The sequence below is a fragment of the Mytilus edulis genome, chromosome 1 (assembly GCF_963676685.1).
Source record: "Mytilus edulis chromosome 1, xbMytEdul2.2, whole genome shotgun sequence".
NCBI classification, from domain to species: domain Eukaryota; kingdom Metazoa; phylum Mollusca; class Bivalvia; order Mytilida; family Mytilidae; genus Mytilus; species Mytilus edulis.
The window spans coordinates 96,188,111-96,214,700 of NC_092344.1; the positions used below are offsets into that span (position 1 = coordinate 96,188,111).

Genomic DNA, 26,590 nt, shown 5'->3' on the forward strand with positions numbered 1-26,590 from the left:
GACACGATCGTAGCGATTCATTAAAGACAATTGAAACGATCGAGTTCCTTATAAATTGAAGTAGTAAAATAGATTGAGTCACTATTTGTAAAGATGACTGATTGAGTAGATAGATATAGTTGTTTTTCCCGTTTGAATGGTTTTACACTAGTAATGGTTGAGTCCATTTATAGCTTGCTGTTCGGTGTGAGCCAATGCTCCGTGTTGAAGACCGTACTTTGAACTATAATGGTTTACTTTTCATAAATTGTGACTTGGATGGAGAGTTTACTCATTAGCACTCATACCACATCTTTTTATATCTATTGAATGCAAATGGTTGCATATACCCATAACAATCGATTGCCACGGTCCTGCAGCTTTACTTCGCTATGTCGTAGATGTAGATGTAGACCAGGATAGACTACAGAATGGATAACTTTTTAAGTATGTTAGTCAGTTATACGTTCCACGGTCAGGCAACTTTGATAGGAGAAAATAAAAAAAAGATTAACATTTCTTTATGTAAATACATCCCAATTAGCCTTTAAGATACGTTGAGGTTTTCAATCGGGAAAAGGCGGTCCGTAAAGTAGAAAAAAACGAGCCAAAACGGTATGCCAAAAATATTATTATTTTTACTATCAAAAGGGGCGTGTCTTTTCAATAAAAATTGCTCCCTAAATGGCAATCGAGCAGACCATACACATATTTACAAATAAACAAATTTTAATTTAATATGTCTGGAGTATTAAGCATGGGAAAATATTTCGTTACTTAATACAGTTTTGTTCGCATCGGGATTTCCTATATAGGTCACCGTCTACAGTTTCTTAAAAAAACATCAACTTATTTCTGTAAACACAGAATATAAACCGCATACGACTTGTATTTATAATCGCCTCAATTTGTAAACAATGGCGGAAACTTTGGAAAGTGGAAAACGTGATTCAAACGCTGCAGATCTCAACAATGAGGACGACGAATGGATAGGTCCAATGCCAGCAGAAGCAGTAAAGACAAAAAAAAGAAAAGGTGTATAAATATTTACTCTCATGACATGTTATAAGCTCAGCTTGTCAAAAACAATTTTATGTTATATCATGTGATTTATCATTTAGTGATTAGTTGCCGCTCTTTACCTCAAATTATTATACATGCAATACAAGTTATGCTATACAAATAGTATGTAAATACCTATTGTATGTCCAGTCTTTTATGTTATTAGACTGTTATTAAATGGATAAGCTTTACATGTTACTTGAGCAGTTGAGTCAGCATGCTTTACCATGTTTACAAAACCAAGAGAGAAAAAACTCTGGTCTAATAATTTGCGTTCTCCCGCTTCATTAAGGTCTAAGGATTTTACAATAGACCACAATATACTCATACATATGCAGACAGATAGCATCTAACAGGGGCGGATCCAGCCATTTTAAAAAGGGGGGTTTCCAACTATATGTCCCTATTCAAATGAATTGATCGTTCAATGAACCCTCCCCCTAGATCAGCCACTGCTCTAATGAGATCTTAGGGTTTTTTGTGTTGATGGCAAATTCTGATGAGTCTACAGATTGACAGGAGAGGAGAAAGATGTTAAATGCATACAAGATACAATGTACAAATGTACTCAAAACCTTAATTTGGATAAAGGACAAACTGACAATGACTTCAATGTAATGCAAGAAAACAAAAAACAACTCAAAAGATAAACAATAGTCTACAAAGCACAACTTAGAAAACATAAGACTGAGCAACTCAAATCTCACATAAAAATGGGATGTCTTTTCATATTAAGGGTAAGAAGATCTTGCTCCAAATATAATACCTGTTGTGTTTCTCATATAATAATGAGAACAGTCATGTGACATTTGAGGGAAAAATGATAGTTAACACAATTAAAACACATCTGTTGCCATTATGTTATAATTATACACATGTACATGTATATACCTCAGTCATTGTGTTTGTAGGTTGGTATTGCCACTCCTGATTTACAATTCTGAAATGTTTAACGAAATAATCATTGAAAATATTCTATTTCAGTTTTGGAGTTTGAAAAAGTCTACCTTGATAACTTACCAAGTGCTCAGTATTATGAAAAAAGTTTCATGCATAGAGATGTTATAACACATTTAGCAGTATCAAAGTAAGTAAAAAGGTTGGAATAAGTTTATGTTTTAATATGTTTTCAGACATGTCAGAAGGAACACTACAGGTGTGGGGTTCATTTGTACATCCATTTGTGTCAGTGTTCCTCCTGCAGATCTGGGACAACATCCCTAATGCGCCTCGAAATGAGGAACTCAAAAGTCACGTGAAAAGAAAAAATCTCTGTGTTGTGATATTGGACATGTTTCTATTTTTAACAAATGACTGAACTTAATTATTTGTGGTGATTAGGAAAGTAGAGGAACAGAATAAATGTGTAAAAACTATGGAGCTATTGAATGTGTTCAATGTATTAAATTTTCAAAGAACTCATTGTGTTAAAAAGGGGATATTTTACCACAAGGAGCAGCATCACAAAAGGATGTTCTGGGTTTGCTAATTTACGGAAAAAGTAATCTCACTTCGTACCCCGAAAATTTAACCACATATGTGAAAATGTCACAGCTTCGAAACGAGCTATCATACATATCCAAGTTTACGATATGGACTGAGCTACAGGAAAAAACGTTACCATTACCGCCTAGATGTAAAAACAATTAAAGATATTGAGCCAATTTATATTGTGACAACATCCCTATAGCTAATGTGCCTCGAAATGAGGAACTCAAAAGTCACGTGTAAAGAAAAAATCTCTGTGTAGTGATATTGGACATGTTTCTATTTTTAACAAATGACTGAACTTAATTATTTGTGGTGATTAGGAAAGTAGAGGAACATAGAATAAATGTGTAAAAACTATGGAGCTATTGAATGTGTTCAAAGTATTAAATTTTCAAAGAACTCATTGTGTTAAAAAGGGGATATTTTACCACAAGGAGCCGCATCACAAAAGGATGTTCGGGGTTTGCTAATTTACGGAAAAAGTAATCTCACTTCGTACCCCGGAAATTTAACCACATATGTGAAAATGTCACAGCTTAGAAACGAGCTATCATACATATCCAAGTTTATGATATGGACTGAGCTACAGGAAAAAACGTTACCATTACCGCCTATGTAAAAACAATTATTGAGCCATCTCATTGAGCTGTAGATCAGTTTATTTATTTATCTTGTATACTCTGGCTTTTAAATTTTGAGGCATAATTTTTAACCGGATTTTTGTGACAAAAATGTCGGTTATTGATATGGGGATGTACGGCGGGCGGGCGGTCGGTCGGTCGGGCGGGCGGGCGGCAATCAAATGTTGTCCGTGCATTAACTCATGAACCGTTCAACCAAAGCTTTTAAAATTTTAATATGTTGTTACTGACAACTAAATGAAGGTCAACTTCAATAATGGCGATTTTGACTTTTACCGTTCAGGAGTTATGGTTCTTGAAAGATTGAAAAATGGAGTTTCCAGTCGTGTCCGTGCATTTACGCATGAACTGTTCTACCTAAGCTTCCCAAATTTTAATATGTTGTTACTGATGACAAAATGGAGGTCAAGTTCAATAATGACGATTTTGACTTTTACCGTTCAGGAGTTCTGGTTCTTGAAAGATTGAAAAATGGTGTTTCCAGTCGTGTCTGTGCATTTACACATGAACTGTTTTACCAAAGCTTCCCAAATTTTAATATGTTGTTACTGATGACAAAATAGAGGTCAAGTTCAATAATGACGATTTTGACTTTTACCGTTCAGGAGTTATGGTTCTTGAAAGATTGTGAAATGGCGTTTCCATTCACGTTGTTGCATTTACTCATGAACCATTCAATCTAAGCTTTTCAAATTTTAAGATGTTGATACTGATGACAAAATGGAGGTCAAATTTGATATTGACAATTTTCACTTTCACCATTCATCAGTAATGGTTCTTGTGATATTGCCAGGACACAAATAAATATTAATAAATCCGGTTTGCTGTCGTTGTGACAGCCTCTTGTTTATTTGTATTCTAAAATGCTTGAATTACTTTTAGTGCTTTATAATAGCTATTGCATGAATGTTAGTTTATCTGCATCTTATGTTTGCTTTATATGCTTTAATTGTGCTTATTAGTTGCTGTGCTTGATAACATTATTTATTTTGCATGATGTGCTTTATGTTTTATGTGTTTTATGTATTGTGCTTGTCATATAAATGTATGTCGGATAAAAGCTCTACAGAGCTTATGTTGTATTGTTATATATATAACCGACTTTAAATAAATCTTTTATGCTTATGCTTTTTAAACTTTTATTCTGAAATGAAATATTTTCATAGTTGAAATTTTAATGAAAAAAAGGTGTGTATGCACTTACCATACCACTAGCTTGATAATGGGAAAAATAGCTTTGAAAAACACATTGTTTGATTTTCATGTAAGGAGGAATAAAGGTGACTTTAATTCGCTGTTTCAGAATAAAATGCATTCTGGGTAATATTTCCAAAAGCGTACACCAAAACATTGTGATTGGTTTAAAACATAACAAACAATAGAAATTCAACCAATCATGCCAATGACGTAATGTTATTTTAATTTTGGTTTACAAACAATGAGATACATGAAAAATTAAAGAATAAGCAAGATGTTTTTAGAAAAGTGTTCATGGTTAAGAAAAGGTATATTATTCTTTAAAATATTAAGAGAAAAATGCTTTATAATTTTTGAAAAGGGTACTTATATGGATTGTGAATGTAGCTTTTCCTACAGGATGTTCATCAAAGCCTTTTTCAGATTAAAATGTACACACTTTTGCTTTTCATTTTTTGTGATTGTGCATTGTAATTTATTTTTTAAATTATTGAAAGTGTGATGTTTTAATATTAAAATGAAATATATATTAGTGTGACCAAATTTTCATTGATCAAGTAAACCTTATCTTTAAACCAGCATTCATCTTTAATTTAATTTACAGGAGTGATTTTATTGTGACTGCTAGTTGTGATGGCCATGTTAAGTTCTGGAAGAAAAAAGAAGAAGAAGGAATTGAATTTGTCAAACACTTTAGAAGCCATTTAGGTAATTGATGAATTGAACATTTCATTGGTAGTTCTTAGATTGATTTGAAGTAGTTTGTTTTTCATAGCTACACATAGGTGCAAATAGTAATCTTTGTTACAATGAATAATTCCTGGCTAATTTTATAGCAGAATATCAGTTATAAAGATATTTAAGGTATCACACCATCATACACAGGGCTTTCATAGCTTACAAAATAAATGTCATCATTACAATTTTTGAAGTTTTTATGTATATCAAAGATGAAGTTCAAATTTACTAAAAAACACGTAAATTGGTACAGAAAAGAGGTTTCCAGATTCTAGTAAATCAAATGATAATATGAATTACAACCTTACTTGGATGTATAGCCACATAAAATGAGAGGAAGATCCATATTGAGTAAAAATATATCCAATTGTTTTGTCTTGTTCCTAGAACTTCCTTCATTGTTTGAAATATTTCATCCTTGGTAGTTGAATTTAAATGCAATTTTTGTTAAAGATATTCTACTTTATGTTCTGTATTTTAGGAAATATCCAAGATCTTGGCATGAGTCCTAATGGTGAATTTTGTTGTACCATCTCAGATGACAAGTCTGCTAAAGTATTTGATGTTGTTAACTTTGGTAAGTTCTTAATATATAAACTGGTGTGCCTCTGGGTAAGAAGAAGAAAACCAAAACAAAATAATAATGTTGTTACTTTTATTTCGGCTGGTAATTCTGAAATACTTCAATCAAACAATTTAACATTTATAATTGATATATACATTTGAAAAAAATTACAAAGAGTAAAGGCTTCTGACAACCTCAGATTTTGAAACTATTTTGCATTAATGTAAACAACCTGTTTGTCAACAACTTATTAATATGAATGATCAGCAGATAATTGAATGAATTAGTTATATTTGCCAATGCTCACAATTCTATGCTGTCTTATTATTTTTTTTTAATAGATATGATCAATATGATGAAGTTAACATTTAACCCTTTGTGTTGTGGTTGGCTGTTTAAGGCAGGTGATCCACTCGCAGCGTTAGCAATGTAAGTAGACATTCTGTGGCTGGTAAATATATTAAAACATTTAGAAACAGATATGCACAGGGATGTGTGTATACCTCCCCTCTTTGATCAGAAAAAAATATCATTTTTGACAAATATTGTGTTTCAGGTTGAGATGATTGGAACTTTCAATTTCAGAAAAAGAAACTGAAATAAGGCATACATTTAAGTAAAAATTGATGTAAGAATATAGTTGAATTACTGATATTAAAAAGATTTGGTCAAGTTAAAAAAATGTCATAAAATTTGTTATTAACAGTACAAGTGGATCAAATTAAGTTTTGCTTTACAAGACAATATATAAATTACATGTACTAAGAACATGCCAAAACTGTCTTGGTATTTTCAACATGATTGTATTTCTTTTTGTGGTATATTGATGACAAACAGTTTATAAACTCAATGACTACAAAAAAGGATTGATTTGCTAATACTGGATGTCAGGTTAGTTTTTCCTTAGTCTCTGTGTTTAAAAAACATAATCTGTTTTCAAATTTCTTACACCTATATATTACAGATCAGATAAAGACAGCGGCTGCATTTACATTTATGATGGACGAGGGGGAAATGATCCAATACATAAGATAGAGAAATTACATTATAAACCTGTGATTATTATGAAGGTAGACAGTATTACGTTTGATTGGATTGTGTAATAAAGAATCTTGTAGATAAATCTGATTTTGAATGTCTCGCCTATGGGAATGGTTGTACATCCTGTTATATTAAGTTAACCAATTGATGATTCAGTTTATAGTTTCATCGGTCATGATTTTAAGTACCGTACACAAATTTACACAAGGTATCAACAGACAACATGACTATGATTTGAATATCTTGATACACAATTAAAAATGTAAAATCTTTAATTTATGAATATTTGAAAAAGTATGAAAATCCATGTTGAAATGCTGGTGACTACATCTTAGTTAATTTCATTTGTTACTTGTGTAGACTCTGAGTTATCCATACATGTGTATTGTATGATACTTTTTATTATTATTGCCAACCTTATAATGATCATTAATTGAAGGTGACATTGCTGTCTTTGTTTGTCAATCAGTCAAGAGAGATATTGTTATTCATTTAGATTTTTAAGTTGGAAGAATCTAAAAAGAAATAATATTTTTCATTACGATTTTCTTTTTTTCTGAACTTAGATAGCCATTTACACTTATTTAAGGTTTATGTGTTATGAATGATTTACTTTGTTTTACAGTACAATGTACAGTATAATGTTACGGTATCTGTAGATAAGAGTGGAATGTTGGAATATTGGACAGGACCACAGAGGGACTATTCATTCCCTAAAAACGTAGACTGGGAACATAAAACTGATACTGACCTGTACGAATTTGCAAAGGTTGCTATTACATGTATTTAGAAGACAAATAAATTATTTGAATTAAAAAAAAAAAACGAAAACTTGACCTGTATAAAACAACATAAACAAACATTAACCATTTTAGTTCAATTAAATCACGTATTTAATGGTTTTGGTTTCACAAATTTTAGATATTTTCTAGATCAAAATGAGATCAATGAATAATCAAAATTATAAGATAGGACATTTTTCAATGTTATTTATGGCTTTAAAATTTATCTCATCTGAAAGTTGATCTACTTTCCTTGAAAGGTTTATACATTATATACTAAGAAGAAAATAATGATCTAAAAATTATACAGAAATAAAGTTTCTTATTTTTTGTCCCTTCAGATTATTCAATTGAAATGCTTTTTTATACGACCGCAAAATTTGAAAAAATTTTCGTCGTATATTGCTATCACGTTGGCGTCGTCGTCTGCGTCGTCGTCGTCGTCCGAATACTTTTAGTTTTCACACTCTAACTTTAGTAAAAGTGAATGGAAATCTATGAAATTTTAACACAAGGTTTATGACCACAAAAGGAAGGTTGGTATTGATTTTGGGAGTTTTGGTCCCAACATTTTAGGAATTAGGGGCCAAAAAGGGCCCAAATAAGCATTTTCTTGGTTTTCGCACTATAACTTTAGTTTAAGTTAATAGAAATCTATGAAATTTTGACACAAGGTTTATGACCACAAAAGAACGGTTGGGATTGATTTTGGGAGTTTTGGTTTCAACAGTTTAGGAATTAGGGGCCAAAAAGGGACCCAAATAAGCATTTTTCTTGGTTTTCGCACCATAACGTTAGTATAAGTAAATAGAAATCTATGAAATTTAAACACAAGGTTTATGACCATAAAAGGAAGGTTGGTATTGATTTTGGGAGTTTTGGTCCCAACAGAATAAGGGGCCCAAAGGGTCCAAAATTAAACTTTGTTTGATTTCATCAAAATTGAATAATTGGGGTTCTTTGATATGCCGAATCTAACTGTCATGACTGTGTATGTAGATTCTTAACTTTTGGTATGTTTTCAAATTGGTCTACATTAAGGTCCAAAGGGTCCAAAATTAAACTTAGTTTGATTTTGACAAAAAATGAATCAGTTAGGTTCTTTGATATGCTGAATCTAAAAATGTACTTAGATTCTTGATTATTGGCCCAGTTTTCAAGTTGGTCCAAATCGGGGTCCAAAATTAAACTTTGTTTGATTTCATCAAAAATTGAATAAATGGGGTTCTTTGATATACCAAATCTAACTGTGTATGTAGATTCTTCATTTTTGGTCCTGTTTTCAAATTGGTCTACACTAAAGTCCAAAGGGTCCAAAATTAAACTTAGTCTGATTTTAACAAAAATTGAAATCTTGGGGTTCTTTGATATGCTGAATCCAAAAATGTACTTAGATTTTTTATTATGGGCCCAGTTTTCAAGTTGGTCCAAATCAGGATCTAAAATTATTATATTAAGTATTGTGCAATAGCAAGTCTTTTCAATTGCACAGTATTGCGCAATGGCAAGAAATATCTAATTGCACAATATTGTGAAATAGATAAAAAAAAATTAATTAGAGTTATCTTTCTTTGTCCAGAATAGTAAGCAAGAAATATCTAATTGCAAAATATTGTGCAATAGCAAGATTTTTTTTTTAATTGGAGTTATCTTTCTTTGTCCAGAATCAACTTAAATCTTTGTTATATACAATATACAATGTATATTCACTTTTTACTACCAACTGATAAATTAAAATAATCTACCATTCAGTGATAACAAGCAGTTTTTTTACATCTTAATATTTTATGATGTATTTAAATGAGTAGTTATTGTTGCAAACTCCATTAGAAATTTTAATTGAGATTAGTTTTGGAATAAGGGAAAGGGGGATGTGATTAAAAAAATTGGGTTCAATTTTTCTCATTTGAAATTTCATAAATAAAAAAGAAAATTTCTTCAAACATTTTTTTGAGAGGATTAATATTCAACAGCATAGTGAATTGCTCTAAGAGAAAACAAAAATTTTAAGTTCATTAGAACACATTCATTCTGTGTCAGAAACCTTTGCTGTGTCAACTATTTAATCACAATCCAAATTTAGAGCTGAATCCAGCTTGAATGTTGTGTCCATACTTGCCCCAACTGTTCAGGGTTCAACCTCTGCGGTCGTATAAAGCTACGCCCTGCGGAGCATCTGGTTTCTTATTGAACTCATTATGTTTTTACAGCTTAAGATCTCAGTCTTTGACATATGTTTCTCACCTGATGGTAAATTATTTGCAACTGTATCCTCTGATAGAAAGGTAAAGTAAAACATGATATAGATCATTGTTTGGTTAGGTTTTATCCATATGTTATAATTCAGTAATATAGATGGTATTCTTAATATAAAAGTACTGGATGACAGAATGAATCAGTTACTACATATACAATATAAATAGATAAGTAGATTGGGTATGAGTGCCAATGAGACAAATCTCCATCCGAGTCACAATTTGTAAAAGTAAACCAAAGTATGGTCTTCAACCTGGAGCCTTGGCTCACACCGAAACAGAAAGCTATAAAGGACATAACAAAAAAAGTATGTTATTATTAAGAAAAAACTGAAAAGGAAAATTCAAATAAACTTAAAGATTGAATATTTAGATAAAACTGAAATGGCACTAAATATTTCAGTATGTGCAAATTGTATTTATTAGTAAGAACAGTCAAATTCATGCTTTTTAAAAGGTTTGTGGTCAAGTTTTATAACAAACAAAAGGCTTCAAGGAGCCTGTATAATTGACATGGAGCTATAGAATTGAGAAAGGAAATGGGAATGTGTCAAAGGGCAGAAAACAGCTCAAGTATATTATTAACTAGTGTTCTTATACAGTTCTAAAATTTTAATATATTCTTATAATTTAATTCTTCTGATTGGTTGAAAGAATTTTTTTGATCAGCTCATATCAGCTGCAACCCTGATAAACTTTTAATTATGATTGTGTGTATTGTGTCTTCTTAAAAGTAAACCCCATCAGTTTCGAAACATTTATAGCTGTCTTCACATACATAATGTTAGTAATTTTGATCAGTTTTGTGTGTTTTGTGATTTTACAGGTGAGAGTATTTAAATTTCTGACTGGGAAGTTGTCCAAAGTTTTAGATGAATCTCTCCAACAGTTCACAGAATTGCAGCAGGTATAAATATAGACTTTATGACGAGGGTTTTGAAACACCCAGTCACTTTATTCACATAAATAAAACCTTTTTATTTCTGAATTTACAGTATTGCATCAACAATGGTTTTATCAATAAATCAGTTTAAACTTAGCTTTATTTGATATTCTAATATGACGACCTATTATCGTCAACCAGTATAATCACAATATATCTACCTTTAGTGCGAACGCAGTAATAAACAAAAACGGCTGTTCCACTTTACGACCAACTTATTTATTCTTAATTTTCTACATCAAAATCCCGAGTTTACGAAGGCCAAGATTCAGTTACAATATATTTAACTCTATTCTACAGCAAAATGAATAAATCAGTCCATTTCAATTTATTTTTCATGGTGAAATTTCATAAAATGAAAATTCTGTGAAATGATTTTATTGTCTTGGCATGGCAACGAATCAAGGTTACATCACAAGTATGTTTCTGTAAACAAAAAATCAAATGTAAATACCGGGCGTTTTAAAGCTTCTTGTATACCTCAGAACTAATAAATTTACATGAAAAGAAAATATATAAGTGAAAAATAATCATTGAATTATAGTAATATTATCAAAATTGGGTAAAATGTAGTATATTGATAAATTGGTTTATTTATACAATTATAAAAAGTATGTTCCCTATTGGAATTTTGAAAACAAGGATAAAATGGAACAGCCAAAACAGTATCGTATGTATGGGCTTTCATGGTTAACAAAATTACAGAATTTGTCCTATTAGAATCGAAATAATTCATGGCAGTCGTAGCTAATGCTCAGGGTAAAATAATTAAATATAAATGCCCAACCCAGGGTTAAATTAAAACAAATCTACGGCTGCCATGAATTATTTCTTAAACAATATGTTGAAAAGTATGATTGATCAATATATTGTATAAATGTATTATATTTTTAAAGATTTAGAAATTATAAGTATTTAAAAACTTTTTATGTGTTGATTACAGATGAAACAGCAGTTACCAAATATGGAGTTTGGGAGAAGATTAGCAGCAGAAAGAGATCTAGAAAAGTCGGAAGCATTTCATTTATGTAACATTAGTAAGTGAGTGTTATAAGTAAGACACAGAAGTTAATTCAATCACTTTATCATTCATTTTAGGTTATTAGAACTATATCTTCTCTTCATACCCATTTCATACCAAACAGTGGTGGATCCAGAACTTTTTGTAAGGGTTGCATTGACTGACCTAAGAGAGGGCCTGCTCCAGTCAAGCTTCAGTGATTCCCTATATAATCAACCAAATTTTTCCCACAAAAGGGGGTGCCTTCATTATAACAAAGAATCTAGTCTTATAATGATCACAATTCCGCTACATTGATCAAAATAATATTTAAAGTAGGAACTGTTTTGTTCAACAGTAAAAAAACCTATAGAATGAATAACAAATAGACTATTGTCTATAGCACCAAAATGAAGACCTATAATTCTTTCCAATTAAGATTGATTGATTGGTGTTTAACACTATATTGTGCTATTTTGTGGTGTTCAGTTTTTATTGGTGGAGAGAGCCAAAGTGCCCTAAGAGAACCACAACCTTTGATAGGAAAACTAACATCTTAGTCAATTAAGATTGGATCGAGTGCACTTGCCCTGTGTGGTATTCAAACTAACAACCTCAGTATTGACAGGCTAGTGATACAGTATTGACAGGCTAGTGATACAGTATTGACAGGCTAGTGATACAGTATTGACAGGCTAGTGATACAGTATTGACAGGCTAGTGATACAGTATTGACAGGCTAGTGATACAGTATTGACAGGCTAGTGAATCAGTATTGACAGGCTAGTGATACAGTATTGACAGGCTAGTGAATCAGTATTGACAGGCTAGTGATACAGTATTGACAGGCTAGTGAATCAGTATTGACAGGCTAGTGATACAGTATTGACAGGCTAGTGATACAGTATTGACAGGCTAGTGATACAGTATTGACAGGCTAGTGATACAGTATTGACAGGCTAGTGAATCAGTATTGACAGGCTAGTGATACAGTATTGACAGGCTAGTGATACTGTATTGACAGGCTAGTGATACAGTATTGACAGGCTAGTGAATCAGTATTGACAGGCTAGTGATACAGTATTGACAGGCTAGTGATACAGTATTGACAGGCTAGTGAATCAGTATTGACAGGCTAGTGATACAGTATTGTCAGACTAGTGATACAGTATTGACAGACTAGTGATACAGTATTGACAGGCTAGTGATACAGTATTGACAGGCTAGTGATACAGTATTGACAGGCTAGTGATACAGTATTGTCAGACTAGTGATACAGTATTGACAGGCTAGTGATACAGTATTGACAGGCTAGTGATACAGTATTGACAGACTAGTGATACAGTATTGACAGACTAGTGATACAGTATTGACAGGCTAGTGATACAGTATTGACAGGCTAGTGATAGTGTTGACAGGCTAGTGATACAGTATTGACAGGCTAGTGATACAGTATTGACAGACTAGTGATACAGTATTGACAGGCTAGTGATACAGTATTGACAGGCTAGTGATACAGTATTGACAGGCTAGTGAATCAGTATTGTCAGACTAGTGATACAGTATTGACAGGCTAGTGATACAGTATTGACAGGCTAGTGATACAGTATTGACAGGCTAGTGATACAGTATTGACAGGCTAGTGATTGACAGGCTAGTGATACAGTATTGACAGGCTAGTGAATCAGTATTGACAGGCTAGTGATACAGTATTGACAGGCTAGTGATACAGTATTGACAGGCTAGTGATACAGTATTGACAGGCTAGTGATACAGTATTGACAGGCTAGTGAATCAGTATTGACAGGCTAGTGATACAGTATTGACAGGCTAGTGATACTGTATTGACAGGCTAGTGATACAGTATTGACAGGCTAGTGAATCAGTATTGACAGGCTAGTGATACAGTATTGACAGGCTAGTGATACAGTATTGACAGGCTAGTGAATCAGTATTGACAGGCTAGTGATACAGTATTGTCAGACTAGTGATACAGTATTGACAGACTAGTGATACAGTATTGACAGGCTAGTGATACAGTATTGACAGGCTAGTGATACAGTATTGACAGGCTAGTGATACAGTATTGTCAGACTAGTGATACAGTATTGACAGGCTAGTGATACAGTATTGACAGGCTAGTGATACAGTATTGACAGACTAGTGATACAGTATTGACAGACTAGTGATACAGTATTGACAGGCTAGTGATACAGTATTGACAGGCTAGTGATAGTGTTGACAGGCTAGTGATACAGTATTGACAGGCTAGTGATACAGTATTGACAGACTAGTGATACAGTATTGACAGGCTAGTGATACAGTATTGACAGGCTAGTGATACAGTATTGACAGGCTAGTGAATCAGTATTGTCAGACTAGTGATACAGTATTGACAGGCTAGTGATACAGTATTGACAGGCTAGTGATACAGTATTGACAGGCTAGTGATACAGTATTGACAGGCTAGTGATTGACAGGCTAGTGATACAGTATTGACAGGCTAGTGATACAGTATTGTCAGGCTAGTGATACAGTATTGTCAGACTAGTGATACAGTATTGACAGGCTAGTGATACAGTATTGACAGGCTAGTGATACAGTATTGACAGGCTAGTGATACAGTATTGTCAGGCTAGTGATTGACAGGCTAGTGATGCAGTATTGACAGGCTAGTGATACAGTATTGTCAGGCTAGTGAATCAGTATTGACAGGCTAGTGATACAGTATTGTCAGGCTAGTGATTGACAGGCTAGTGATACAGTATTGTCAGGCTAGTGATTGACAGGCTAGTGATACAGTAGTTCAACTACTTAGACCACTTGGCTACAAAGGCTCCAATGAATAAATATTGTAATGGTTAGCAACCATGCAGCCTAAATGTAGATATAGGAAGATGTGGTGTGAGTGCCAATGAGAAAACTCTCCATCCAAATAACAATTTATAAAAGTAAACCATTATGAATATGCATGTTAGTTGAATAAGTTTATCGAGTAGGATGATATGTCTTCTTGCAGAATATGACATTGGAATTATAACAAAATAATATAATAAAGTCAGTATGCATGCAAGTCTAGTTCAAAGCTGGATTATTTATATCTCACTGTAATTTTATTGTATCATAGATGTATGTTGCATTTGAAAGTGGCAGTTAAGCAGCAATCTAGCAGTCTATCAATAGACTGTAGTTGGGAGATAGAAAGAACCTGATTATACTGTTTAGTTTATCTTTTTCAGTATTTGATGAAAGTGGGAACTTTATTTTATATGGAACCATGCTAGGAATAAAAGGTAATGTATTTAATGTATTTCTTATCCTAAAAGTAACCATTTAAATATCCTCTGTAACCAATCTGATTAGAATGAAATCCTTCACTTTGCTCTTTGATTAAATTGTCACTCATGTAATATCAAATTGTATATGATATTTTTTATGTCAATATTGTACCCAAAAAAAAATTATAATACATATGTTGAAATCTTAATAAACATTTGATAAATTCAAAATTAATAGAATGATATTTATATTTGAAATGTGAACAGACCTACCTAATGATGACCATAAAAAAAAAATGTATTTAATATTTCAGTGATTAATCTACATACAAACAGATGTGTACGCATGATAGGGAAGCCAGAAAACATCAGAAGTTTATCAATAAGTTTATTCCAAGGAACAGGGAAGAAAAAGAAGGCTGCCATAGATGTAGAAACTGCAGCATCAGACAATCCAACATTACAGAATGTTTTCTTTGATCCATTGTTGTTCTGTACTGCTTTTAAGAAAAATAGATTTTACATATACTCTCGCAGGGAACCAGAAGACACAAAAAGGTACCAGAGATAAAAAAAAAACAAAAAAACTAGAAATTTTGAGATTAAAAACTGCTGTAACTCATGAATTTTGTCCAAGGAATGACTATTAAACATAAATGAAAGGAGATTTGGGTCAGACATTAGTCAACAAAGAGTTCAAACAACACAAGTTAAATTTTAAACTAAAATAAACACCTGATGATCACCTTACAAACTTTCATCAAAGGACAAGCATCCATATCATGTGACAAACATTAAATAGCATCATTATTAAAAAGTACAATTGTGAATAGACAAACAAAAATCTTGCAAAATTCTTAATAGCTGATAAAAGACATGTTCTTTTATATAAAATTGATGTTTTGTTAGCAACAACTAATTGATCATATTCATGTTCCACAAACTCATTCTGACAAGTATTTATATTTAATATCTTCATTTCCCTTGAAACAAAAAAAGTATATTTGCCTGTGAATTACATTAATATTTTTACAAGAGGATGCAAATAGACAAACTTTACTGCTTCAATATTTGATATTTCAATTAAATTATAAAAATAATGTATGTCAACCTTTCTATTCAATAAGATGAGATAACTTTATTAGCACTAACGCATTATTGACAATAAATGGTTATGGCAACAAATTAAAGCCAAACTACATTAACATATATACAATGAAGGAGTGACAGTGGATAATTATGAGAGAATTATATAAAAATAAAAGAGAAGCATATACATTATTACAGAAATCAAGTACCTTTTAATAATGAGTTTCTCACCAACAAGCATTCATTCAAATAGTTGACATCAATTTTTATACGACCGCAAAAATTTTAATCACGTTGGCGTCGTCGTCCTGCGTCGTCGTCCGAATACTTTTAGTTTTCGCACTCTTACTTTAGTAAAAGTGAATAGAAATCAATGAAATTTTAACACAAGGTTTATGACCACAAAAGGAAGGTTGGGATTGATTTTGGGAGTTTTGGTCCCAACATTTTAGGAATTAGGGGCCAAAAAGGGCCCAAATAAGCATTTTCTTGGTTTTCACACTATAACTTTAGTTTAAGTGAATAGAAATCTATGAAATTTTGACACAAGGTTTATGACCACAAAAGGACGGTTGGGATTGATTTGGGGAGTTTTGGTTCCAACAGTTTAGGAATTAAGGGCCAAAAAAGGGCCCAAATAAGCATTATTCTTGGTTTTCGCACAATAACTTTAGTATAAGTAAATAGAATCAATGAAATTTAAACACAAGGTTTATGACCACAAAAGGAAGGTTGGGCTTGATTTTGGGAGTTTTGGTCCCAACATTTTAGGAATTAGGGGCCAAAAAGGGCCCAAATAAGCATTTTCTTGGTTTTCACACTATAACTTTAGTTTAAGTAAATAGAAATCTATGAAATTTTGACACAAGGTTTATGACCACAAAAGGACGGTTGGGATTGATTTGGGGAGTTTTGGTTCCAACAGTTTAGGAATTAAGGGCCAAAAAAGGGCCCAAATAAGCATTATTCTTGGTTTTCGCACAATAACTTTAGTATAAGTAAATAGAATCAATGAAATTTAAACACAAGGTTTATGACCACAAAAGGAAGGTTGGGCTTGATTTTTGGAGTTGAGGTCACAACAGTTTATGAATTAGGGGCCAAAAAGGGGCCCAAATAAGCATTTTCTTGGTTTTCACACTATAACTTTAGTTTAAGTGAATAGAAATCTATGAAATTTTGACACAAGGTTTATGACCACAAAAGGATGGTTGGGATTGATTTGGGGAGTTTTGGTTCCAACAGTTTAGGAATTAAGGGCCAAAAAAGGGCCCAAATAAGCATTATTCTTGGTTTTCGCACAATAACTTTAGTATAAGTAAATAGAATCAATGAAATTTAAACACAAGGTTTATGACCACAAAAGGAAGGTTGGGCTTGATTTTTGGAGTTGAGGTCACAACAGTTTATGAATTAGGGGCCAAAAAGGGGCCCTAATAAGCATTATTTTTGGTTTTTGCACCATAACTTTAGTATAAGTAAATAGAAATCTATAAAATTTAAACACAAGGTTTATGACCATAAAAGGAAGGTTAGGTTTGATTTTGGGAGTTTTGGTCCCAACAGTTTAGGAATAAGGGGCCCAAAGGGTCCAAAATTGAACTTTGTGTGATTTCATCAAAAATTGAATAATTGGGGTTCTTTGATATGCAGAATCTAACTATGTATGTAGATTCTTAATTTTTGGTCCCGTTTTCAAATTGGTCTACATTAAGGTCCAAAGGGTCCAAAATTAAACTTAGTTTGATTTTAACAAAAATTGAATCCTTGGGGTTCTTTGATATGCTGAATTTAAAAATGTACTTAGATTTTTAATTATTGGCCCAGTTTTCAAGTTGGTCCAAATGGGGGTCCAAAATTAAACTTTGTTTGATTTCATCAAAAATTGAATAAATGGGTTCTTTGATATGCCAAATCTAACTGTGTATGTAGATTCTTAATTTTTGGTCCAGTTTTCAAATTGGTCTACATTAAGGTCCAAAGGGTCCAAAATTAAACTAAGTTTGATTTTAACAAAAATTAAATTCTTGGGCTTATTTGATATGCTTTATCTAAACATGTACTTTGATTTTTGATTATGGGCCCAGTTTTCAAGTTGGTCCAAATCAGGATTCCATATCAAGTATTGTGCAATAGCAAGAAATTTTCAATTGCACAGTATTGCACAATAGCAAGAAATATCTAATTGCACAATATTGTGCAATAGCAATTAATTTTCAATTGGAGTTATCTTTCTTTGTATAGAATAGTAGTTGATAATATATGTTGGAAATTTGCCAGACATGACTATGATGTCATTTTCTATTTTTATTTGCCAACAACTTTATGTAAATAACTTCATTTGAAATTTGCCAATATAAAATGTTGCTGATGAAGTTTTTTTTCCTTATCTTATCTAAAATGTTTTAAGATAATGTGTGTTGGACATTTGCCAGACATGACTATGATGTCATTTTCTATTTTTATTTGCCAATAACTTTATGTAAATAACTTCATTGGAAATTTGCCAATATAAAATGTTGCCGATGAAGTTTTTTTTATTGTTTTATACAATAAACAATGTATAGTCACTTTTACTACCAACCAATCTTTACCATTCAGTGATAACAAGCACTTTATTTTACATTTTAATATTTTATGATGTATTTAAAAGAGTAGTTATTGTTGCAAACTCCATTAGTAATTTGAATTGATATCAGTTTTGGAAAAAGGGAAAACGGGGATGTGAAAAAAAAATGGGGGGGGGGGGGGGGGGGGGGTTAAATTTTTCTCATTTCAGATTTCATGAATAAAAAGAAAATTTCTTCAAACATTTTTTTGAGAGGATTAATATTCAACAGCATAGTGAATTGCTCAAAGGCAAAAAAAAAATTTTAAGTTCATTAGACCACATTCATTCTGTGTCAGAAACTTATGCTGTGTCAACTATTTAATTTTAGATTTAAATAAGTTTGAAGAAGAAATCTTTAATTGATTTGTAAAATCTTGACATTTGTTTTGTGTAAAAAAAACCATGTAATGTCAAAAATTTGATCACAATCTAAATTCAGAGCTGTATCACGCTTGAATGTTTTGTCCATACTTGCCCCAACTGTTCAGGGTTCGACCTCTGCAGTCGTATAAAGCTGCGCCCTGCGGAGCACCTGGTTAATATTGTTGGGGAATTACTATTTAGAATTGAAATAAGCAAGTTATATGATAAAGAAGGTAGTTTGTTGTTCAATAAAACATTATTTAATTTTTTAATGAAGTTATCTCTCACATAGTTATAGGATGAACATTTTAAAAGAAAGTGTAGTTCATCTTCAATGTCTCCATTGTTGCAGCAAAGATATACCCTACTCTGCTTTGGTATTTTTATATATCGCCCTCTTTCAATAGATAAAGTATGAGCACTTAACCTTAATCTACATAATGTTGATCTATCACATTTGGATTTGCATTGATCAGCATACTAGGGTATGTTAATTAACTTTAGATTTTCTTTATATCTTTGAATCCCAAACAGGTAAAATAATTGACTTTGTGAATTTCAGTATTGATTCAGAAAGAGATGTGTTCAATGAAAAACCATCAAAAGAAGAAATTGTATCTTCTGCACAGGTATGTATACTGTCGATGATGTGGGGTGGGGATTATAGGTCACTCTCTATGTCCACTGATAAAGATGGATTTCAGCATTTTTTGTCAAATTCATGAGATATGCATTTATAAGTTTTTTTACTGATTCATTTAAATTTTTACACAATGCCTTACAGTAAGAGCACCAATTAAATAATAAAGATTAAATGCTTAAGAAATATAAAGCTGAGTTTTTAATGATAGAAAATATATATTGTGAAAGAGAAAAGTTTAACAAATTTATTGTAAGGTGTAAGACATTTAAGTGCAAAGACTCCTTCTTTATTATTGTCTATATTTTAAAAATAATTGTAGGATGCTTCATACACCAGAGTAGCTGAATCTTGTATTATGTATACAACTATGGGTGATATTCATCTCAAGTTATTTGCAAAAGAGTGAGTACAAGTATCTTACAATACTTATAGAAATAGCAACCTTTCACAGGTTTTGTTGAGTGTGAATGATTTCTTGTCTTTATTTGACTAAGACAAGATTTTCTTGTTTTGCATTATCACTGGTTTTAGATTTGTATCAGTAATGTTTACCAAATAGTTCGAACTGTCTACCAATTTTATTATTATACCCCCGCTTTAAAAAAGGGGGGTATACTGTTTTACCTCTGTCTGTCCTTCCATCAGTCCGTCAGTCTGTCAGTCAATCCGTCCGTCCCATGAATATTTTTCGTTGCATTTTTGGTTTCAGGGTTTATCTAAGTCAGCTATACCGTGTGATGCGTTTACAGATTGATCACTTGACAACTTCCTGTTTACCGAACACTTGTATGATTTTACACATGATAGCCAAGATGAAAATTTTCGTCACATTTTTCTCAGGAACTACAATACAAGGATTTTTGAAATTTGGTTTCAGGATTTATATAAGTCAGCTATACCGTGTGATGCGTTTTCAAATTCATCACTCGACAACTTCCTGTTTACAGAACACTTGCATATTTTTACACTATTAATATTATCCACTTGCAGCGGGGGTATCATCAGTGAGCAGTAGCTCGCAGTTTCACTTGTTTATGCTTTACATGTAATATAACTTTGATGTGAACCTAGTACTTTGAATCTGTTGATATTTGATAAAAATATAGTTATAATATCTTATCTTTTCTGTTTTAGATGTCCGAAGACTGTTGAGAATTTCTGTGTACATTCTAGGGATGGATACTATAATGGACACATAGTTCATAGGGTCATCAAAAACTTTATGATTCAGACAGGGGATCCACAAGGTAAGATATTTTAAATATTTTACAGAAATATTATCTTTGGAATGATGTTGGTGTTTGTTTTATTCATGATCAGGGGCAGAGAACTTGTACAGCTGTCATGATCACTTTGAGGAATATATAAACTTTGTCTAATATAAGATAACTTGCTAAACTGTAAAAAAAAAAAAGTAGCCAAATACTATTTGAGCAGCGTAAGATAGGAATCGACCTAATGCACATGCATGTATATTAAAGACTGATTTATTTTGAACATTCAAATACAATATAAAAGATTATTTTATCTGTTTTGTAGGGTTCTCAATTTTCAAACAATTACAGATTTTGCATAGAGATTTGTTTCAACCCAATATAGGTTAACAGATGTATTGATATTATTCACTTGCATCAGGTTGATTTCTATCTGATTATTAATTATATGTAACCGTACATTTTCTTTGGACTGTAGCAGCAGAAAGATCAGATATATTGATATTTTTACAGGCAATGGTACTGGTGGAGAATCTATCTGGGGCGGAGAATTTGAAGATGAATTCCATCCATCATTAAGACATGACAGACCATATACACTCAGCATGGCTAATGCTGGACCAAATACCAATGGATCTCAGTTTTTCATAACTCTAGTACCAACAGTGAGTTTATAGATCTTTACAATACTTCCAGTATCTATATATAGTCTTATTTAGCTATCTTTTATGAAATTTTGTTGGTTTTCAATTTTGCAATACTTTTTGGCAAAATTAGATTTATTGCCAGCAGATATATTTATTTTACATTTATTTATCTCTAAAAATGAATAACTGTGACTTGATTGTAAGTATTGCTCTCCACCTATCGTAGTTAATTCATAATTTTCACCAAGTTGCACTTAAATTTATCAAACCAAATTGTTCAACTAGTCAGAAATTTTACCTAAACTGCTGTAGACAACTACTGTCAATTCAACTAAGTGCAAGGTGATAAAAAAAACCCAGCATGCTTACAAGACTTGAATTTTTCATTAAATAGTTGTTATAAAATTGAAGTGCATGGGATCATTGTTCTTGTGTCATTTTACTACAATATTGTTAGTCCACTAACGACGAAGTTGAAGGGGACTTTAGGTTTGCACTCTAGTCTTGTCTGTCTGTCTGTATTTTGTTCCAGTACAAGTAATTTTAAACCGGTAGTAGACTATGCTTTGCCATGCAATACTCTCAGAATGCTTGTTGTTACTGTAATATTTTGGTTGAAATTTTATTTTTTTATTTGCATTCAAAACTTATCATAAAGGTTTTAAATAACCTGGTCTTTTGATTCTGTTAACCATTGTGTTATAAAATGAATAAATGCTAATGCAAAATATAAAAAAAAATCAATAAAAACAACAACAGCAGATCTATATTTTCATTTTAGAAATTATCAACTGTTTATTGAAAAAAGAAATGTAGAGCCTTTTGTTTCTTATTGAGATAAAGATAATTTTATGAACATTTGACTGTTTAACCTTAATGGTTTGATTTGTTTTTGTTTTCAGCCTTGGTTAGACAATAAACACACAGTTTTTGGAAGAGTAACAAGAGGCATGGATGTGGTGCAAAATCTAGGAAATGTGAAAACAAATAGTAAAACTGACAAACCATTAGACGATATCAGAATTATAAACATAGCCATTAAATGATGCTTCTGTCAATAAAATATGTATTTGTAATGTTACTCTCATTTCTTACCATAAAAAGAATATTTCATAGTTCTTTTCTTTATATTTAAACAGTTAACACTTAAAATATGCTTGCACATTTTAGCTTACATAGTCTATTAAAGTGTCAGTGTGAGCTTTCTTATCACTTTGTGTAAATTGTCATAATTTTTTATCAAAATATGTCCTAGGAAACCGTGAGACCAAAATTAATTACAATCATTCTTGTGGTCTTCAATTTCAAGATTTTATCTTCTCACCTTTTAGTCCCTGATTGTTCTGATGTTTAAAACGTGTTTTGGCAAAGGAAAATCAGACCAAAGTCTATACAGAAAACATGGAAAGCCAAACCAGACTTAGGGCAGCAAGTTTCTATTACAGAATCAAAAGATCCTATGATAAGTAGTATAAATTTCAGAAGCTGCAAATCTAAGATTTATTATCAGAGAAGTATTCTACTACCATTGCACACTTCAATGCAAAACGTCTATATGAATGCAATGCTTTCTTATGACATAATACCTGCATTGTTTTTGTGAAAGAATATCTCAAAATAGCAAGGGACTTTACCATCTGACAAGAATTGTACCTTCCTGAGACTATTTCTTGTTGACAATCAAAACTAAAAAGGGCTTTAAAATGAGGAATCATTACAGATACTGTAGGACCTAATAAAATGCATTTCATTGATACCAAAATTAAAGATAAAAGTCAGCAATACCTATTGCTCTTTCGCATTTACTGAAATATCACCATAATATTTTAATTTACAGCAAATTTGGTACCAACCTCAATTAAACTTAGGGAGCTACTAAGTTAGGGATTAGCAGTTGGAATACGTCACTATTTCAAGCTTCTAATATATGGTAAGGTCAAAGAAATTAGAATGAAATATGTGATAAGGTTGCTGATCCAATAATGAGTATTTTTGTAACTAATCAAATGATGATTATTTTTCACTGATGCAATTAAAACCACTGGTAAATGCATCCAATATTTGTCTTTTTTTTGTCTCCATGAAATAGCATAATCCTAATAGATAAGGTATAATTGTGTAAAAAAAATATAATTACTAAGGTATGCATTTATGTTATTTCATTTATGTGAAAAGAATGTGTACTGGGTGTCTCAGTTGTTAACCCTTGATCAACAAAATTAAAGGGATGGGGCCATATACTTTACATAGAAATAAGATGTGAAATTTTTATTATAACTGCATTCCAAATATTGCTGTACCATAAACTGTTCTCCTTAACTAATGTAGATCACAAAAATTAACATGTGAACTTAGCAAAAGATTCAAAATCAATATATCATGGCTGCGGGAACAATGCCTACACAATCTCCATGGAAATGTTTTGTGCCTATGCTAAAACAACTTCATATGAAATAGAATTGATTGAACACTTATGGTTCCCCTTAAACAGACTTAATGACAAACTTAACTATTGAAATTTAAATTACCAATGTGGCTGTACCTACATGCCTTAGAGTAGCCTTTGTGACTGTCTTGGGTAATACAAAAATGAAGGATGTGGAGAGGCATGGTATGGTATGAACAGATAAACAGAGTTTGTAAGTTTTAGATCCCTTTATAAACATTGTTAAGCTTTCATGGTTTTTGTCGAGCTTGTCGCAGAAAGCTCGACACAGGGATAGTGATCCAGCAACGGCAGCGTTAGCTAACTTCTTAAAAGCTTAATAATTTATAAGGTGGAAGACCTGGATGCTTCATACTTTGTATATGGATGCCTCATGTTATGAAGTTTCCGTTAGTCACATGTCCAATGTCCTTGACCTCATTTTCAGGGTTCAGTGACTACTTGAAAAAAAAGTCAAGATTTTTTGTAATGTTAAATTCTTTTTTATTATAAGTAAAAGGATAGCTATATTTGGTATGTGCGTACCTTGCAAGGTCCTCATGCCTGTCAGACAGTTTTCACTTGACCTAGACCTCATTTCATGGATTGGTGAACAAGGTTAAGTTTTGGTGGTCAAGTCCATATCTCAGATACTATAAACAATAGGTCTAGTATAATCAGTGTATGGAAGCACTGTAAGGTGTACATGTCCATCTGGCAGGTGTCATCTGACCTTGACCTCATTTTCATGGTTCAGTGGTTATAGTTAAGTTTTTGTGTTTTGGTCTGTTTTTCTTATACTGTATGCAATAGGTCTACTATATTTGGTGTATGGAATGATAATAAGGTGTACATGTCTAGCTGGCAGGTGTCATCTGACCTTGACCTCATTTTCATGGTTCAGTGGTCAATGTTTAGTTTTTCTTGGTTAATGTTAAGTTTATGTGACAGTTGTAATAATCATGATAAAGCTTTATATTTAGGATTATCAACATTATATCAATGATTAGTAAAGAAGGCGAGACATTTCAGCGTGTGCACTCTTGTGTCAATTTATGAGACACAATAAGCAACAAGTTAAATATTACATGTCTGTCTTGCTGTGTTCATCTGACCTTGAACTCATTGTCATGGATCATTTGTTAATTTCAAGTTTTTGCAGTTTTGTCTGTTTCTCTGGTACTACAATGGTCAAAATGTACATGTCTGGCATAATTCTTCTAACCTTGACCTCATTTTCATGGATCATTGATTAGAGTATGGCATTCTTGTGTAAACTATCATATAACAGACTTTCAATATAAACCTCAATCATGGAAAGTAAACCAGGTGAGACATTCCAGCATACTTACTATTGTTGTGATTTTTGCAGAATCTATTAGATAAAAATTGTAAGAAGCCAAAAAATCTATTAAAACTATAACATATATAGAAAGAAACACAGGATTTTTTAGTAGTCTCAGATTTATGCCAATTTATTATTGATTTTTATGCTTAAGAATTAATAATAAATTTCTGATGAAATCTCCTACACTTGTCATTCAATATACATGAGGCATTTATCACTCAGACTTGATAATTAAGGGAAGGAGCATTTAACTTCAAGGGGATGGGGTGTTATGGTCTTTTTCAAAAAAAATATTCTGATCCCCAATTTGATGAAGAAAAAAATATTCTGGTCAAGCTTATGGCAAAAAAAATTCTGACTCAGAAAAAAAAACCATAACCCTCATTAACACTATTTTATTAACAAAGAAACAACCATAAACAATCAATGTGCACACCTATTTAGTGTAATATATATATAGTTTTTTATGGCCCCCGCAACGAAGTTGTCGGTGCCATATAGTTTTACCCTTGTCCGAAATTTCGAAATTCTGTAATTCCGAAATTCCGTAATTCCGTAATTCCAAAATTCATGACTGATCAATTGTACCTTATAAGTTTCTTAATGATTCTAACAGAACAGAGCCTTGAGTTAATAATAACATCATTCCGAATTTCCACTAATTCCGAAATTCTGTCATTCCGTCATTCCGCAACAAACCATTATACAGAGTTTTTTTCTAAATGCCTTCAGATATTGGGCTGATTTTTAGAATGTGAGTTAACCATGATGAGTTACAGATCAAGTTCAAGTTTCGTTCCGCTCCGCTAATTTTTGCCGAAAGTACAAGCTTTGGACTTTGATAAATTGTTGAAAATCACAGTTATACGGACTTTTTTTCTAAACTCTTTCAGATATTGGGCTGATTTTTGGTATGTGAGTTAACCATGATGAGTTACAGATAAAGTTGAAGTTTCGTTCTGCTCCGCTAATTTTTGCCGAAATTACGGGCTTTGGACTTTGATAAATTGTTGAAAATCACAGTTATACGAACTTTTTTTCTAAACTCTTTCAGATCTTGGGATGATTTTTGCCATGTTAGTTAACCAAGATGAGTTACAGATAAAGTTTAAGTTTTGTTCCGCTCCGCTAATTTTTGCCAAAATTAAGGGTTTACAACTTTGAAAATTGTAAAAAAACAGTTATAGACTTTATTTTTATACGCCTCCAGATTTTCAGCTGATTTTGTGAGACTACCATCATGTTTGTGTCCACATGTGTTTTTGAAATTGCAGATTT

General features: G+C 32.1%; 1 protein-coding gene across 1 annotated transcript; it reads left to right on the forward strand.

The window, feature by feature from the left end:
* The first annotated feature begins 840 nt into the window (after positions 1 to 840).
* Positions 841 to 22,615, forward strand: LOC139496011 (peptidylprolyl isomerase domain and WD repeat-containing protein 1-like). Its single transcript, XM_071284452.1, has 17 exons — positions 841 to 1,014; positions 2,026 to 2,128; positions 4,975 to 5,078; positions 5,590 to 5,685; positions 6,015 to 6,102; positions 6,638 to 6,743; positions 7,340 to 7,483; positions 9,707 to 9,781; positions 10,578 to 10,658; positions 11,638 to 11,731; positions 14,934 to 14,987; positions 15,287 to 15,530; positions 19,598 to 19,664; positions 19,998 to 20,080; positions 20,813 to 20,925; positions 21,406 to 21,557; positions 22,442 to 22,615. Exons 1-17 carry the CDS (start codon positions 897 to 899, stop codon positions 22,583 to 22,585), a joined length of 1,866 nt encoding a protein of 621 aa, XP_071140553.1. The 5' UTR covers positions 841 to 896; the 3' UTR covers positions 22,586 to 22,615.
* Positions 22,616 to 26,590: the final 3,975 nt, after the last annotated feature.

Excerpts from the sequence above, each read along its gene's own strand:
- LOC139496011 (XM_071284452.1), top strand. The coding sequence starts at position 897 with ATGGCGGAAACTTTGGAAAGTGGAAAACGTGATTCAAACGCTGCAGAT. Across the intron at positions 1,015-2,025 it reads AAAGACAAAAAAAAGAAAAG|TTTTGGAGTTTGAAAAAGTC; the intron begins GTGTATAAATAT and ends ATTCTATTTCAG. Across the intron at positions 6,744-7,339 it reads AACCTGTGATTATTATGAAG|TACAATGTACAGTATAATGT; the intron begins GTAGACAGTATT and ends TTTGTTTTACAG.